Source organism: Carya illinoinensis, chromosome 16 (genome assembly GCF_018687715.1).
Source record: "Carya illinoinensis cultivar Pawnee chromosome 16, C.illinoinensisPawnee_v1, whole genome shotgun sequence".
Taxonomy (NCBI): Eukaryota; Viridiplantae; Streptophyta; class Magnoliopsida; order Fagales; family Juglandaceae; genus Carya; species Carya illinoinensis.
This window is the reverse complement of record NC_056767.1, coordinates 11896268-11915174: the sequence shown is the minus strand read 5'-3', so window position 1 is coordinate 11915174 and position 18907 is coordinate 11896268. Positions and strand designations below refer to the sequence as shown.

At 37.4% G+C, this 18907-nt stretch overlaps 1 protein-coding gene across 1 annotated transcript; it reads right to left on the bottom strand.

The window, feature by feature from the left end:
- Positions 1-1834: 1834 nt before the first annotated feature.
- LOC122299159 (DNA-3-methyladenine glycosylase 1-like) lies at positions 1835-8551 on the bottom strand. The gene is made up of 2 exons (XM_043109162.1): positions 7201-8551; positions 1835-2179 (listed from the first exon to the last, which is right to left on the bottom strand). The coding sequence occupies exons 1-2, from the start codon at positions 8307-8309 to the stop codon at positions 2158-2160; spliced, it is 1131 nt and encodes a 376-aa protein (XP_042965096.1). The 5' UTR covers positions 8310-8551; the 3' UTR covers positions 1835-2157.
- Positions 8552-18907: the final 10356 nt, after the last annotated feature.

Here is an 18907-nt window from a genome sequence, read left to right as displayed (position 1 = left end):
TGAGAACTCGCTTGGCAGAGCTCTACTGCGCTGAGGTTGAAGCTTGCATGCGTTTGCAAACTTGATTCACGGAGAAAGCAAGCTCTAGTTTGGTAATTGTGCGGTATTGGAGTGCACTGTCAACATAATGATAGAGGGTAGCATAATGGACATCAAGTTTGGAGAATTTGGAGCCAAATGTGCATGCCTAGGGCAGCATAAGGCTTAGCGTCAAGCATTTTAACACGATGGAAGAGATCCAAAATATATTTGAATTGGTAGAGGTGCAGGTTGCTTGAATGTCGAGGACCTAGCCTAGATCCAAGATCTTTGACTAGAAAAATTTGCAGCAACTGGAATAAACGAGTAAAGAGGCAACCTTCCTTGTAATTAAGATGTCGTCAACGTAGATGAGAACAAACGAGTTGAGATGAGATCATGCTTTTAGCGCATTTTAAAAACTTTTAAATGCAAACTGTACATGATATGGCACCTGTCATTTTCTAATTGATCATGATTTGATTGTTTTAAAACATGTAATAGTTTTGAAAAAGTGCAAACTCTAGAGTTTGAACAATAATCTTTTCCTTAATTAAAATTATTTGCATAAATACTAATATTTAATGACAAAACATAGAACGAGAATACCCCAAGATCGTACTTTAGAAATGCCTAATACTTACCCCCATTATTTTGGACCAATTAGTCCATTCATTCATCCCAAACTCCCAGTCCACCGAGTTTCTGGCCGAATCCCCAATTGGGTTTCGGGCCTTCTTGACCCCGGTAAGGAATCCACTTTGATGGCGAATTCCAACAACTTCGAAAGCTGTCTTGGGAGTTACTTTCCCAGCTCTCATTTTCTTGATTTTGGCATCGATTTTCACGTTCTTCTTCTCTGTGAATCTTATAGCTTCATGCCACCTGAATGAGTTTAGAACATTCATTTCAACATTGACCTTTGGACACGTTAGTGTCTGTTTAACTTGACCCCTAGTTTCGTATTCATCTAGAGAGAGAAGAGAGAGAAAGTGGGAAGAAGAAGAAGAAGAAGAAGAAGATGCATTCGAACTTCTATAGATTACATCACTTTTACAAACCCAATATATCTCTAAAACTTTTCCAATCAAAATCATATTTACCACATACCCAAACTCTTTGAAAACCCAATATAAAACTCAATAATTTAAATATTTTTCAATATAACTTCTTTTCTTATTTACGCCGGGCGTCCGAAAACAAAGTCCAGACCAATCTCGAAAGTGCACAAATCCTCGACAAATAGTTTTTCGTAAATGCAAGAACCGAGCCTAAAAAAAAAAAAAAAAAAAACCCCTTTCCCCAAAGTCCAAGCACCCAAAAACGATTTATGTAAGTCAGCCATTGAATTTGAGACTGGTGTAAAGGCTTATGGATCGAATTGCAAACCTCTCTCATCAGGCGATTTCATTCGAGTGCTGTACACCAATTCAATTAACCAATGTTTTGAGTGACGAAGATAGTCAATATAACATAGAAATGAGAAGAACATTCCTCCCAGCTTACAATAATAAATAATGATGGGATATTTACCAAAATACCATAGTTTACTGGGCTAGCCGGAGACTCTCCTGAAGGGAGCTAGCTGATCTACAGCAGAAAAGCCTGAAAACAAGCATCTGAGAGAGGCCCGGTTGAGTTGTAACTTTGCTATTCAGCAGTATAGACGGTTGTACTTTGACAGTAGATGGTCCCTGTCACTAACGCTTGTTAACAAATTTCATCTATAACAACTTGGAAACTGCTGCACAAACACCACTAAGCTGGAATCTTCAGAATCTAGTTCACAAGTAATGCAGTAAATGAGATAATTCAGTTTAGAAATCCCAACCATATTCATCAAGATCTAGTGCCAAACTGCCTTCAAAGGTTTCGGCATTCTATTACGTTCTACAAGAGATCTGTTGAAATTAGGGTCATTTAATAAGATAACAGAACTCTAGCATAGATGGTCTTTTATTTAATGCCAAGCACATTTACTGAATACAATGACACACTGATCTCCAAAGTTTTGAGTGTCTCAGCTCTCATCACTAAAATATCCCTTTCAGAGTACCATTCTTGAATTGCTTTGAAGTACACTGCCCTTATTGATGGACAGATATGAACAGCAGACCAACTTCTCATTTCCAATGTAAATCATTGTCCCCAAGCACAGGCCCTATATCACATAGCACGAAGAAGATAATAAGCAACATAAATATGTGCAGAATAACAATCAGAGAAGTTGAACGTTTCGAGCACTGTTTGGATCCGTAACTAGTATACAAGTTCACAGAGGAAACTAATTGGATGGGAACTCAACTCTACCAAGGTCTGATAAGAAAAGGCTACAAAATAAAAATCCATTGCTGGCCCTAGATGTTTACAGGACACGATTATGTTACTAAATCACGGGAAAAAATGCACATTATATAGTCTTCCAGGTGAATAATAAAATATTCCTGGTCCTTCAATTCAACTCACAGCATCAATGTAAGCAAGGGAGTCTAGCTATTGGAATTGAGCTCCCCTTATCTAGTTACAAAACAAAACTCAGCGCAGGTTTCAGAATGTAACATTTGTTGGGAGAAAAAAAGAGCAAATAAAAAAAGGAGTCCAATAAGAACAATAATAGAAAACCGCATTGAACATTTTGGTGATAAACCTAACTGACCTTTATGATAAGTCAAAAAGTAATAAACCTCATCATTCAATTATAAAACTGAATGATAATAAGCTATCATTAAAAATGAATAAGTGTATTGTAACTGTAGTGATAAAATTGAACATTTGGTGATCTATTCTATTGCACTAAAAAGCACGAAAACCCATTTTGTTAAAAAGAGGGATAGGCGGAAGAAGGCCAACATTCAATTCATGACTTAAGAAGGGAATAGAGAATGGAGTAAGGCCGGCCTTTTTTCTAGTTAGAGCATGCAGTGCAGAAGGACTTCTACTGATTTCCATACACAGCAACCAAGCACAGTGGCTTTGGGTGAAAGGCTTTCTAAGTGAAAAGGATAGGGGCTTCAGGGGGAAGAAATGAATATAATAATGTGAAAAATAACAAGAAAGAAAAAACAACAAAGGAAAGTTCAACTTGTAATAGGTCTTGAGTAACTCTATTATACTTTTACAGACTGTATTTGAACTTATAGCAATACTTCATTGTGATTCATGTGTTGTATTACCTATTAACATGTGAAATGAGATGAAAAACTCATGTACGGTTCATGAAAGAGAAAAAGAACCAAATGGCAGTTTCAAGGGAGAAGATTTCAAGAACAAACTACTCTCAACATACAATAAGCACTGAGCCATGAATCCTCAATCCTGATTCCAAAATCACCAATGTATAGACTTTAATGAACTGAACTTTAATGATTTTCTAGTATCTTTTTCTCCTTCAATCCAAATACTTTGTGCGTATTTGGATGGAGGCTTTTGCACTTTTTAATAAAGGTTTATTACTAATTAACGAAAAAATATCACTGCCGCCAGATGGTATAAAAAGAATCCAATTGATATAAAATTGAAGTTGGCCCCTTCTAAGCACTAAAATCATGATATGTAAAAGCAACCGCTTCTTGCACAAATATAGAAACCTATAAGGGTACATGAAAAATAGAATGGTTGCCTAAGTAAATAATTCTCAAAAAATGTACAACATAAAGCTGAAGGAACAAAAACAATGAAGACTAGACATCGAGTGAAGACAGCCAATGACTAATCCTAAGGAATAAAAATACCTGAGAAAAAAGAGAAGGAGAGAGATAAGAGATCCTTAAAGAATCTAACTTCAAAGGAAAGAATAAGAGCATAAGGCTGTAGTTAAAGTAATTCAGAATTGCACAAAGAAAACAAGCTGAAGCCAGAAAAGTAAGCAGCATGGGAAGAATCTAAATCAATGGCAATTCCATTGAGCAATCAAATAAGAAACTGAGGTTAGCTTAGAGTCCACCTAGTTATTGGTTCTAGCCCAACCCAAATGAACTTTTCAATTACCGGTAGTTACCTAAGCTGAACTCTTCCATTCCTTATTAGCCTATAATCCACCGGCTTAATATGTTCTAGCCCAATACTGGATCTTCCACTTTCATGTGAGGTTTTCATAAGTGGGTGGTAACGATTCATATTCTCCCATTAGATGTGATTTTCATTATTCAGTGGTCCACTCCTCACTTGAGATGTTGTAAAACAACTTTAAGCAAAGTTCACAGTTTGAACAAAAACGATAGCACATTGTTCTTTTTCTCCATTATAAATAATAAACAAAAAATGTGATAGGCATAATCCAAGTACACATGAGGTATTTAAGAGAGAAGCCTATCTAGAAATAGAAAAATATAGAAGAAAATCTGTAAAATAAGCCCATTAAAGCATGTAGAAGCTGTCCAAATGAAGAGTATTGAAAAAAGAAAGTCTAGAGCTCCTCAATTATCTGTTCACGGCCCTGAAAATTCCTATCATTTCTTTCTATCTAGATACACCAGATGATGCGAGTAGAAACCATTTTCTACACTGATTAAGTCTGTGGATGGCCACCCAGACCCTTTTCAAGAATCAAAAAAGTCCCCTATTATTCTAAGCATGACCCAAGCCAAGCCAAGCAACCCAGCTGATCAGTCACTACACAGAACAGTAGCCATCTTGCAAGGGAGTAAAAAGTGATCCAGGAACTCTTCAATCCTCTTACAAATGCAATACCACTTAATCACAACAACGTGCCCTTTCCTCAGATTATCCATGGTAAAAATCTTTCCTACAGAGCCTATCCAAGCAAAAAACATGGCCATGTTTGATTAATATGTTTTTTAAAAGGTTTTGAAAAAAAGAATTGAGATGTGTTCTTTAATGGATCTTGTGGAAATGGATAGAAAAAAATCAGAAAGTGTTTGGATGAAAATTTGGTGAGATGTGTTTTATATTGGGGTTTGTTAAAGTGGATACGTAGATTTGAAAGTTGTTTTGGTTTTTGGGGTTTTTTTCATGGAAACCTAACCAAATCATTCGTAAAAATTTTCTTTTTTTCAGAAATAGAAAATTGTTTTGGGATTCAAAAGGTGTTTGGGCTGGAGTTGAAAGGTTTTACAAAAAATTAGAAAATCTTCAAAAAAAAAAAAGAAAAGAAAAAACATACGAAACCATGGCCATAACTCTTGGAGGCACCTTAGTCCACCATATTCTCTTCCAAGGAAAGCCAATGTTATAGTTGAGGAATAAAGACGTTATAGAAAGAATGAAAATTGAATATGCCTTTCTTTGAAGGGTCCCCAAAAGAGCATGTCTTCACCCCTATTAAAGAATGTAATAAAGACATCAACCTTCCAGTCATGAATTACTCTGATTAAACTTACATTCCACCGAGGGAGATCACTACAGATCTCTAAAAGGTCCACAACAGAAGATCGCTTAAGTATTTGGTTTTTAAAATTTTAAATCTTGGCACTATGATATTTTTTGATAAGTAGCATTCTATCTTTAATAGTATGAGGATGTTACGTTTGTGTCATTTTACTTTCTTTCATTTATCTTTTATATTTCGTTTTTTGATAGGTAGCACAATTCATGCACCTTCATATTTTCCAGATTAGAAACAAAGGCACCATTTACTGGCTTGGTATCGCATGGCAATACCTACAAGGGTGGTAGATTTATTGTCATGTTGAAGAGGTATTTGGGGCAATCGTCAAATCACGGCTGTTTGGAAGATGGTGCCTCTATGTTTAATGTGGTGTACTTGAAACAAGAGGCATGGTCGCCATTTTGATAATAGGGAATGTTCAATTGGAGGGTTCAAGGACTTTTTCTTTCATACATTGTTATTTTGGGCTTCGGCTATTGTATTGAATGTGACTAGTTTCAATGACTTTTATATTGTTTTTCACAGCGCTTAGCTTGTACTTAGGTTCATCTCTTATATAGTTCCTGTGTACTTGGGCTTTGCCTAATTATGTGGATTAATAAAATTCTTCATACTTATCAAACAAAAAGAAAAAAGGCACCATTACATATCCGATCACATTTGATATGCATGACCACTTAAAATTTCAAAAATAAAATATGAACCATGGCCATAACTGTTGGAGGCACCTTAGTCCACCATATTCTCTTCCAAGGAAAGGCGATGTTATCATTCAGGAATAAAGACATTATAGAAAGAATGAAAATTGAACATCCCTTTCTTGGGAAGGGTCCCCAAAAGAGCTTGTCTTCACCCTTATTCTCAAACTAGTGGATTACAACATATTAAAGAATGTATTAAAGAAATTAACCTTCCAGTCATGAATTGCTCTAGTTAAACGTAGATTCCACTGAGGGAGATCACTATAAATCTCTAAAAGGTCCACAACAGAAGATTTCTTAAGTATTCAGTTTTTAAAATTTTAAATCTTGGTGCTATGATATTAATATATGTAGCATTCTATCTTTAATAGGATGAGAATGTTACGTTTGTGTCATTTTACTTCCTTTCATTTATCTTTTATATTTCGTTTTATGATAGGTAGCACGATCCATGCACCTTCATATTTTCCCGATTAGAAACAAAGCCACCATTACATAACACATCACATTGACATGCACGACCACTTAAAGGCATCATAAAAAAGAAATTACAAGAAACCGACGAGGAGGAAGAAATACTGCAAAATGTGTGAGATTGACCAATACCAGAATAATAAAATATTATATTAATAAATACTGTGAGCATTTACTTATCAAAAATAAATAAATAAATACAGTCAGCACATCCCAAGAAATAAAATGACATGGTAAATGCACGCTGCCATTGAGAATCGGACACCAGATATCCAAACAATGGGACCATCGATTTGGATAAAACAACAGCATTTCTAACAAACAGAAGCCTGCTTCCAAATGTGCAATAAGCACAATGGAGAACATCTGAAAGGCAATTTTCAGCAGTATACAAATCTAAGAATCAATTGGCCCCTTCAAAAGCACATTTCTTCCTAGGCATGATCTGCCAAACAACTGTGTTGCCTAACCTATCTACATAAAACGAAAGAACGCCATATTTGACCCCACTCAACAATTAACGATATCAAATTAAAAAGCCCCGACAATTAGCTCTATGAACCCAATTTGCATAATCTAGAAACACAGAATTCACAAATTACACAAGTCCGCTTCTACGATTGAGCAAGAAATTAAGAATTGTAGTACACGTAATCATACCCAAGGTTGAGAATGCTATTAATTGGATCCAGAAGCTGTGGTTGCTGAGTGTGCTGGTGCTGATGCTGCGACTGCTCCTGCTGTTGCTGCTGCAAACTTGCACCGGCCGCCACTGCTGCGGCAGTCGAAGGAGCCCCCTTGGCTTCAGCAAGCCTCCACATATACCATGACGCTACCGACCTGTAAGGTCTCCACTTATCGCACAACTGGTCCATCTGCGACGGCCGAGGCAAATCCTCGAGATTGTAAAGAAGCTGAACACCCTTGCGAACATTGAGGTCGTTAATCGGGAGCACATCCGGTCTATGCAGCGAGAAAATCATGAACATGTGCACAGACCAGGACCCAATCCCATTGACCATCGTGAGCATCGTGAAGAGCGATTTGTCGTCCATATTTACAATCGCGGCGTCGGATAGAATCCCATTCTGGTACTTCCTCGCGAGGTCGTGGAGGTAACTAGCTTTACGGCCCGAAACCCCAATTTGGCGGAGCTGCTGAGGGGTTAGGGCAAGCACGGTCTCAGGAAGAACCCCAGCCTCTCCGCCGCAGAGCGCGATGAAGCGTGTGTAGATAGAGGTGCCGGCCTTGTAAGCGAGTTGCTGGTAGAGAATGCTGCGGGTCAGGGCAAGGAATGGGGCTTGAAAAGTATCGAAGGTGGGGGGTTGGTGAAGGTCGATCAAGGGGCCGAGGACCGGATCTGCGCTTCTTAGGTGTCGGAGTGCGATTTCAACCTCGCCCTCGCACGAGAGCGATCTAGCGACGATTCTTGGCAAGGTTAGGGCTGTGGAGCGCTGCTGCTGGCCGGACTTCGATTTCGCGGATTTAGTGGCCAAGGGCTTGGGGGTTTCGGCAGCGGCGACTACGATTTGGGAAGATTTCGAGTCGGACTCGTTTTCGGGCGAGAGCTTCCGGATCTTCCGAGGCCGAAATGGAATTTTGGACGGGGGAGAGGAGGTCTGTGGAGGAGCATTGCTCAGTTCCGTCGCCGATGGCGTGGCTCTGGGAATATCGCTGGCGGCGGACGAGTCATGGCGTGGCGGCTGTATGAGGGCTTGGGCCTGATCTTGGGTTTGGGTTTGGATTTGGGTTTGTGTTTGCTCGCCCATATGTAAGAGACAGATTCAGTCGTCGGCGGCGGCTTGAGTAGGGTTACAATGTCGCCGGCGGTGTGGGTCAACAAAAAGGCGGAATGGAAGGCATCGTGGGGGGTCTATAACTGGAGCGGAGGAAGTTGTGTAAACTGAAAAGGAGTTTAGAAGCTGATAAGGACAAGTGGAGTCGTCTCACTTTCTTTTTATAACTCTTGCGCAGTGCGGCCTCCTCATCTCTTCTTCTTGTGCAGTTTAGTTTCTTCGGTACACTAGTGGGTGTTTCAGTTTTGTCGAGGGTAGAAAATTTTGCACATCATCAGTTAATTTTTGCACATCATCAGTTCATTTTTTTTTTTTTTATATAATAGCAAAAAAGGTTGAGTCGCATATGAAAATGTAAAAGTGATATAAAATAAGTAGGACTCAAAGTCGGATTCAAAGTGGGTAGTTGGATTTATGGTGGGTAGTCAAACTATCCAACTTCGTCAAAATCGGATTTGAAGTAGGTAGTTGTGATGCCCCTAATCTTTACTTGGGATGGAACGGATACTTAAAACGTCGGGACATATAATATATGGTTACATACTTTCATTCATGACAGTTAATATACAATACATCTTAGCATGCAATAATTGCAATAGAATAAGGGTGATTTATAAAAATTTTATGTCGGAATGAACTAAACATCACAATAGATTAAGTTAACCATTGCTTCTAGCTTCTTTTTTACATGAGAACTCTTGTAGCCTAAAATAAATTGTGCATTGCAACTCTTAACATGATGATAACAGGTTTCTAAAGATTTATAACACAAACTTTGGGAAAATAAATCATGATATCACAAGATCACCTTCATGCAAGTGGAAACCGAATGTGTGTAGATGATCAACACAAGATATTGACTTATAAACCTATCATGACATGTTGTTTTCCTCCTCAAACTTAAACCTTACAATCAATTATTCAAGATTTTAGCTAAGCTTAGAATAACGTATCAAGACATATCATAGCTAAAATTCCATTCCAAAACAATTTATACATGCAAGACTCCAAATCTAACTTGTATGTACGAACCTTAAGTTCAACTTCATATAGCTCATTCAAATCCTCTTTCTCATGCCCTAATTTAAGGCCTAACTTGTAAACAAGTCACCCAACAAAAGATAGGGTAGAGGTACTCACCAAATCCTGGCTTATGATGCTCCAAAAACAACTCACTCTCACACCAATCGGTTTCATCCTTTTCTTAGACTAGGATTATTTTACTCTCAAGGTCACTAAGGTTCTGCTTGGCCACTGAGATTTCTCAGATAAGAATTTTGAGTTTTAAGATTAAATATTAAAATATTATATTTTAATATTATTATTATTTTGAGATTTGAAAAAGTTAAGAAAAAGTTGTATTGTTTATTATATTTTGTATGTGGATTTAGAAAAGTTGTAATGATAAGATGAGAATTTTTTGTTAGAAATGAAAAATCTTGATGGCCAAACAGTACCTAAGAGAAAGCTTGAGGAAGTTGTGTGAAGAAGTGAGGGGTGAAGGGGGTATTTATAGGACTCAATGGAGAGTTAAGGGGTGAGGGAGTGCATGACTTGGCTGAAGGGTGCGGGAGGTGATTGGTGTGTGTGGACAATAGAGGTGTTGAGTGCATTTTCAAATGTGTCATCACTTTGCTCAGTTGAATAGTTTCCTAAACCACTTGATTACCTAATGTAAAAGACTTAGATGAAGGCCATAGGCGCAAGAGCTAAATGACTTTAGAAATTAGAAACAAAACAAATTATTTCTATTAGAAATCCAATGGGAAGCTGATGGTTTTGGTGGATCCAGTTTGTTGGCATAATAACCACTATTGAGTGGATTTCCCAAGTAGGTAATGAGGTGTGACTAGTTGCCATGTGATTTGGTTTGTGCAGGAAATGAAGGAAATATTTGATTGAGCATATGTTTCAGCCAAGTGATCTAACTTCACCATCCAATTTGCCAATCGGTTTGTTGCTCATGGAAGGGGATTGGCCAAGCATGTAATGGAGTGCTTTGAAGCAATTCCTTAGGGTTAAATGGTAGTGGTGGTGGCATGTGGAGGGTGGCTGATTTTGGTGCAGAAAAATTGTGAAGAAGCATAGGTATTCGGTTTGGTCAATTTCTCAATTCCTATGTGAATAGTTGAGTTTTCAGCTTGACTCTTGGGACTGTTCTTGGCCTTATTTTAGGTCTGAATTTGGGTGACATGATGAGGGTTGAATGCTGCAAAAACCCCCTTTGAAAACTTGTTGAAGAGACATGGTTTCAATGGCTTGTTTTGGGTCCTATGGTTTTGCACTTGTATGCCGATTGGTGGGTTTGTTTAGCATTTGATATGCCTTTTTGCTTCATGACAAGGGCTGTGATTCATCCTCTATTCAAGATTCATAAAGGAGTGGTCTAATGCAAGTGAGGAAAGTAAAAATTTCATAAATATGATAGGGTTTTTTAAGCTTGATGTAATCGGCAATCTAGGTTGTCAACAACACTATTATTGGGTTGATGAAGGATTTTTGGGAATGGAAGCTTGAGGTTATGGGAGGGCTAACCATGGTTAGATTTGTAACTCCAAGGGCGTGTGGGATGGGTTTGGAAGAGAGGAAACCAATGGTATGGTGTATGCGGGATCCAATTGGAATAGCGATATCAATACTAAGTTTGGGCTTCAAGTGTTGAATTCTCATTGGGACAAATATTAAATCCTTTTGTGTGGGCCTTAGAATGGTCCTATCCTTAGGCCCCATGTTCAGCTTTTTTTTTTTTTTTTTTGGGCCTTTCCTTGGTCTCAATAGTTCACTAAATTGGGTCTTAGCCTTGGGTTTTACTAAGCTAGTCCCAATAGTCTTATGTCTACTAAGTTGGTCCTAATATCTTGTGTCTATCCTTAGTCCTCTTATCTTAGTAAGCTATAGCCCTTATTTTTATTTTTATTTTTTTGAAATCAAAACATTACCTCCTTCATTCATCATCTATTTTCAATACAATTCTTATCTTGTAAAAAGAAACTAAAAAAGCCTTCTGGGCCGTCTTCTATCCAACCGTGTTCCTCCTTTACATTGTAAGCAAATGTTGCTAAAAAAATGTGATAATCTGTTTCCTTCTCTATATATATGCTGAACTCTCCACAAAGGTCTATTTACTAACAACTCTCTGATGTCTTCAACCAACTGGCCACTCCACTCCCACGTATCCTCTGTGCTATTGACAACCTTAATGATTCCCAAAGCATCACATTCAAAAAATGTTGTAGGGATATTTAATTCTGTACAAAGAGTCAATGCTCTCCACAATGCTACTGTCTCTGCTGCAGCTGGGGAACCAACATTAGACTTTGACATACACAGAGACACTAGAATTTCCCTTTCATCATAAAAAATTACTATCCCTACCCCCATTAGAGAGTTTTTGTCAAAAACTACATCCCAGTTAACTTTAACAACAGCATTCTCAGGAGCCTTCCATCTTACCATGTCCCTGCTCACTCGCATAATAGTCTCTGGTTTGCTAGTTTGAACTTGCTAAAATTCCATAGTACTATGCTTGGCCTATGTAAGAATATCTTTTGGACTAGTAAAACCCTTTCCAAACACATATTTGTTCCTCCTCAGCCAAATATACCTAATCACAATAGCGGTTAATTCCACTTCTTCTTCATTTAGCCTTTCCACCATTTTCTTCCATATCATCCCTATATCCATTTCACCTTATGCCCATTTTTTAACTGGGCTACCCTCCTCAGCCCATACATCGACTACAGCACGGCAACTCCAGACAGCATGGCAACTTGTTTCAATTTCTTTCTCACAGATGGGACATAGCGGATCCTCCACCACTCTCCTCTTGAATAGGTTCCCTTTTGTGGGTAAGTAATTGTTTAGTGTCTTCCATACAAACATATTTATTACACCTAGAACATTTAGCTTCCATGACTTTTTCCAACCCTCACTTCCTTCATAACCCACAGATGACTCCCCATTAATTCTTCTTTTCCTACTCAATTGAAAGTGATAGGTAGATTTGACACTAAAAATACCTTTTTCAACAGGTGCCCAAATCAGTCTATCCTCCCTACCAGACTGGCTAATGGGTAGTGTACAAATCAGACCAACTTCTTCTTCACTAAAAATTTCCCTTACTAACTCCTCCCTCCATTTTCCCTCTTCTATTAATTGTTCCAGTTTTGCATCTACTTCCATTCTTATTCTTGGAGATTGAATTTTGTAGGAGGATGGCTTTGGAATCCACTTATCCTCCCAAATTTTTATTGTCTTCCCATTACCCACCCTCCACACTAATCCTTCCTTCAATAATTCCAAAGAACTCCATAAACTCCTCCATATCAACGAGGGGTTGTTTCCAAGCCTTGCTTCCAATACATTAGATTGTTTGTATTACTTGTTTTTCAAGACCATTGTAGCCAAAGAACAAGGATCCTTAAGTGCTCTCCATAACTGTTTAGTTAGCAGAGCTTGATTAAAGCTCTCTAACTCTCTAAACCCCAGTCTCCCATTGTGTTTTGAAGCTCCCAACTTAGCCTAACTCATCAATTTTATCTTATTATCATTTTCTCTATGACCACACCAAAATTTAGACATCAATACAGCCAACTCCTTACACAATTTTTTTGGTAAAGAAAAAACACTCATATAATAAGTAGGGATTGATTGTATAACAGCTTTTAAAAGTACCTCCTTTCCTGCAGGTGAGAGAAAATGGTTCTTCCAGTTGTTGATCTTGAGTATTGTACTTAGATGCCTCTAAAAGTATTGTACTTAGATCTACCCACCATTGTAGATAGACCTAGGTACTTTTCATAGTCATTCTACACCCTTCCTCCCAACTCATGTACAATTCTATCCCGGTCTACATTTCTGTCATTGGAGCTGAACATTATGGATATCTTCTGTTTGTTTAAACACTGCCCAAATGCTTGTTCATACTTCTTCAAGATGCTACTGATTTTTTTCCATTCCTTCCAACAAGCTTTCCCAAAAATTATACAATCATTCGCGAAAAGAAATTGTGTAATTCTTTCTCCTCCTCTTGCCACAGCTACTCCTTTTAACTCACCCCTAGCCTTTGCCCCATTGATTAAAGTACTTAGACCTTCAACACATAACAGGAAAAGGTAAGGGGAAAGAGGATCCCCTTGTCTTAAACATTTAGTTGGGCAAATCACATTCCCTGGTTCTCCATTTATCAACACTTAGTAAGTAACTGAAGTAACACAGTCCATGATTAATTTTATCCATCTCTCACTGAACCTCATCTTCACCATTACCCTTTTCAAAAAAGACCACTCAACCTTGACCTAAGCTTTTGAAATATCCGACTTTATGGCCATACTTCCCACTCTCCCCCTTTGTCTACATTTCATAGTATGCAAAGTCTCATAGGCCACTATAATGTTGTCACCAATCAACCTCCCCAGCACAAATGTACTCTGGTTTTGGAGATAATAGCATGCAATACTTTCTTCATTCTGTTAGCCAGAGTCTTTGCAATTAATTTTTATAATATATTGCATAGACTTATTAGTTTATACTCTCCCACTTTCTTTGAGTCGGCAATCTTAGGGATTAGGGCCACATAAGTAAAATTGAAAGAGTTTTCCAACCTGCCACCCCCATTTAAAAAGCTCAAAACAGCTTCACTAATATTTGTTCCAATTTTGCACCATATGTTCTGGTAAAAACAGGCACCATATCCATCAGGGCCAGGGGATTTATAAGGTCCCATCTGCTTCAAAGCTATCTCCACCTCTATTCTAGTGAAAGCCTTAATCAACTCTTCATTCATATCACTTGTCACCCTAACCTCCATCTCCTGAACGCACTCTTCTACTGCTTCCTGAGATGGATTTTTAGATTTATACACCTCAGAAAAATGCCCTCTAAAAGCCTCAGCTATCTCTTCATGATTTTTCCTCAACACTGACTGAGCATCAACTATAGAGAGTATTTGGCTCTTCTTCTTTCTCTAGCTAGCACAGGCATGAAAAAAATTTGTATTTTTATCTCCTGAGTTGTATCAATTCCTTTTTGTCCTCTATTTCCACCTTATATCTTCTTGTTCTAATAGGTTGCCCACTTCCCCCTGTAGCTTATGGATCTCTGTTGTGTATTGTAGTCCTTTCATATCTTGTAACTCTTTAATTCTTTCAGTTAACTTCTCTATGATACCATTCCTGTCCTTATCTCTTTTTCTGAAGCTCCTTGTCAAAGTACCACTGCAAGTGTTAAGTAACTTTTAAACTTGCCTCATTGGTTCATGAGTGAGTTTTTTTTTTTTTTTTTTTTTTTTTTTTTTTTTTTTTTTTTTTTCAGACCAAACTTTTTCCACTATTTTCCAACAATCCTCATCCTTCAACCAACTTGCCTCAAAACGAAACATAAACTTTCTCTTCCTTCTTAGTATCTCAACTTTCAGAACAATCAGAAGCATTGGCTTGTGGTCAGAGCATCTAGCCACCAAATCTTCCACCACGAAATCTTTAAACATGTTTCTCCATTCATTATTCACTACATATCTGTCAAGTCTCTCCTTATTGAAAGAATGGTCAGAATGACCATTGCTCCACATGAACACAGAACCCACACAACCCACATCAAACAACTCATTCACCTCTAAAGCTTCCCTAAAGTTTCTCATTTGACTTTCTGCTCTCATTTTTCCTCCTACCTTCTCATTTTGTATTAAGATTTCATTGAAATCTTCTGCTACACACCAAGCTAACCCTTCTTCTGGCCTAATTCTTGACAGTAAATTCTAAGAGTATTTCCTTTTTGCTGTATCTACATGGCCATAAAAGCCACTAAAAACCCACACTCTCCCATCATCCTCATAAACTTTGACATTCACACGCCATTAAGAGTAACTAATCAACTCCACTGCTTTTTTTCCATCCATAATAACCCCAGCCCCCCTTTTCTACCCACTGAATCTATAGCTAAACACCCCTCCATCTTTAATCTATGCTTTAAAATCTCCACTCTACTCCCAACCTTTGTCTCAATAAGAAACACTACTTTGGGTAACTTTTCCTTAACAATGCTGCTAAGGTCCTGAACTGTCCGAGGGTTCCCAAGCCCTCGGCAGTTTCAATATAATAGATTCATAATTGCTAGCAGGGCTGCTTCGCAACCTCTGCCAATACCTCTACCAACATCATGCCCCCCCTCTTCATTTCCTATTCTTGTTTTTTTCTCTCTGCCACCATCTTTCCTTTCCTTCAGTCCATAACTTTCCGCACCTCTTTTTAATGAGGAAGTGAAACTAGTTGGTTCAACTCCTATTCCTCTACCCCTCGCCCTTCTCTTCCATCCACGTCTCTGTTGTTTTGTCTCCTTTTTAACATTCCCCTTAACCTAGCTTAATCTCATAATTTTTTACTTCACTACCCATCATCATACCTTTCTCTACTCCTAATTTCCCTTCCTCAACCCTTATGATCATTTGAGTATTCACCCTTTCCACCAGCCTCTCCCCTTCAGTGCTCCACCCCTCCTCTTCCCCCACTTTGTTCTTTCCCCCCTACCTCAGTGTTTTCTTCCAAACTTTTTCCCTTCTCTTGTGTTCTTTCCCCCTCCTCAACTAATTTAGTAATTTTCACTCCCTCCTCCCTTACAACTTCTTCAAACCTAGATTCAAAACTCTGTGAATTACCCTCCCCCCTTCTCTCTATTCTTTTTCAAATTTTTGCTGGTGCTCTCAGCCATGAACCAAATTGGTTTTTCACTTCCAATTGTTCACCACCATTGCATCCCTTTTTAATGTGACAAATACATCCATAACGAAAACAAATTTTTGGTAGTTTCTCATATTTTAGTGGAATCCACATTTGTTTACCTTCTTACAGTATAGTTCTACCTCTGGCCAGTGCTTTTGATAAATCACATTCAACCTTCACTCTTAAGCATCGCCCCCATGCCATACTGCCTTCCTTGGTGTCCACATCCACCACTCTCCCTATTGAATTTCCAATCGACTCCCCCAGTTTTCGGTTCATCCCTCCTAATGGCAAATTGAACAGTTGAATCCAAAACTCTTCTTTGGAGAAATCAATTAAATGCGGCTGAGTACTTCCATTGAACACTTTGAGTGCCAACAAAAAGCTATTAAATAGCCAAGGACGGCCATCAAGCACCTTATTTCTATCTGCCTGCATAGCAAATGTGATAACAAAATAGTTCACCCTAATCTCATAGAATTTCATCTACTTGTTGACTCCACAGCTTCTCCATCATTGATCTCACTACATCCTTCCCTACTACTCTCTCTGAACAAAGTTTCCCCACCACACTTCTATCATCTTTGTTCTTCAATTCCTCCAAGTCTCCAATATCCACTACAATCAGTATAGTTTCTTCTTCATTCAGGTTTAGTCGATCACAAATCTCTTCCAGATCATCCATCACCCTTCCCTCCGTCTCCAACGAACGCACCTTCCTCCTATTCCCTTGGAAATATAGCAGACTAACTAACTTCGCCAGAATCGCCTTTTAGAAGACGATAGAGAGAAGACTCACGTGGTGGCTAGAGCCCTTATTAAAACAACTCTTGTGCCTTCTCCAAATCCATTTAGTATTTTAACAAAGTCACTTAGCATACCAAGGTGATAACTCTCTAATATGCCCCTTGTCATTCTACCATTGGCCTCTTGGTATCTTTTCTTAAAATTAATATAGTACTAGAATTCTCTAAAATGATAGTAACTAAACCAATGGTGTAAGCTTATTTGCCAACTCAAACTTTAAAATTTTCCTTTTATCATGAATCTCAACTTCCACTTAGCCAGGGTCATAGTTATTATGGTTAACTCCTATGGTGCTTGTTACCCAGATGACTAACACAAGAGGGGGGTGAATTGAGTTGTATTTAAAAAAAATAACAATTATAAATCAAATATACAATATAAAATATAAACAAAATACGAAACAGTAATAAATATAAAGAGTAAGAGTAAGAGAGAAGCAAACTCAGTATGTTAACGAGGTTCGGCCCCACTACCTACGTCCTCGCCTCAAGCTACCCCTTGAGGATCCCCAAATTCACTATTCAATCTTTTTCAGGTGGAGATAGAAACCTATTACACCTTTAAACAACACCGCTACAAAGGATCCGTGTAGAACACTCTCTACACTTGCAATTACCTTACACGTGGTGATTCAACTATTCCCTATGTAGAACACTTTCTACACGCACAAGGGTTATACACACCCTTTTACTGATACAAGAGCTGATAGTGGGTAGGTTATCAGAAAACACTCCTCAATGAGTGAAATAAGAACAATACAGCACAAACTATATCTCTTTAAATGAACAAAGATTAAGGCTCAATGCTTAGAGAAGAGAGAATGAAAGTTTTGAATGAATGTTGTATGCTCTTAGTGTTGTTAATGTGAAGCTCTCAAATGATCTATTTATAGGCATATGAGACTTCATATTCAAATTTAAAAAGATTCACATGTCAAAAACAATATCATTTACTTTTTCAAAAAATTCAAATAAAAGGTTCTTCTTTTTTAATTGTTAAAGACAACATTATTCATTTTTCAAAAATTTCAAACCTAATCTTTTACTTTTGGCATATGACAAAGGGAGCACACTTTAATTTTCAAATATTTCAAATCTAATCTTTTACTTTTTGCATATGATAAAAGGAGCACACTTTACTTTTCAAATTTTTCAAACCTAATCTTTTTACTTTTTGTATATGACAAAAGGAGTACACTTTACTTTTCAAATATTTCAAACAAAAACATCTACCTTTTGCATAAGTCAAAAAAATATCAATCACTTTTGAAAATATTCAAATAAAACATGCACATGTGAAAGATGACAATCAATCATCTTTAATATTTTCAAAGTTGAACCCTTTAATCAAGGTATGCACATGTAAAATATGACAATCAATTATCTTTCAAAATTTTTAAATTTCATTTTCAAAATATTCATGCACATGTGGAAAATGTATTTTAATGCTTTATGATAAAATATTAATTTTGAGTCTTAATCCTAATTTCAAATTTTTAAGAGATTTACAACATTACTCTATAATTTTAATGTGAACTTGTTCCCTTCTTGCTCATGCTTGTTTCCTTGATGTGCTTGACTCTATTATGTAGACAACTTAAGTTTGAAACTTCTTTATTCTTTGAATTCATTTGTTATCATCAAAATCCATGTGTAGATATATAATTACAAAAAACTTAAAATTTTGGGTTCAACAGTGCTTTTAAGTGGGGCGCCACATTAGTAGGCTTGAGTTGGAGTTATGGAAGAATTGCACAACCCTATAAGAAATGTTTTAGCTACAAGGAAATTCTACAAAAATAAGCTCACAAACTGACTTAACTTGATATGGTACATTAAATTGTAACTCTACTTTTATTATAAAGTAGATTTAATGTATTATATGAAACCATATCAGTTTGTGAATTTATTTTTATGGGATCTCTTTGTGACTTTAGTACTTATCTATCTTAATATGTTGTAACTACTACATAACATTTACTAAGTAGATGATACATTCATTCAAAATTTTATAGTAAAATAGATTTAACGTATTATATGATATTATACC

What these genes read in the sequence shown, in the direction of transcription:
- LOC122299159 (XM_043109162.1), bottom strand. Translation starts at nt 8,309, where the DNA reads ATGGGCGAGCAAACACAAACCCAAATCCAAACCCAAACCCAAGATCAG. An exon ending in AATAGCATTCTCAACCTTGG is followed by an intron (nt 2,180 to 7,200) that starts GTATGATTACGT and finishes TATGTGATATAG; the next exon opens with GGCCTGTGCTTGGGGACAAT.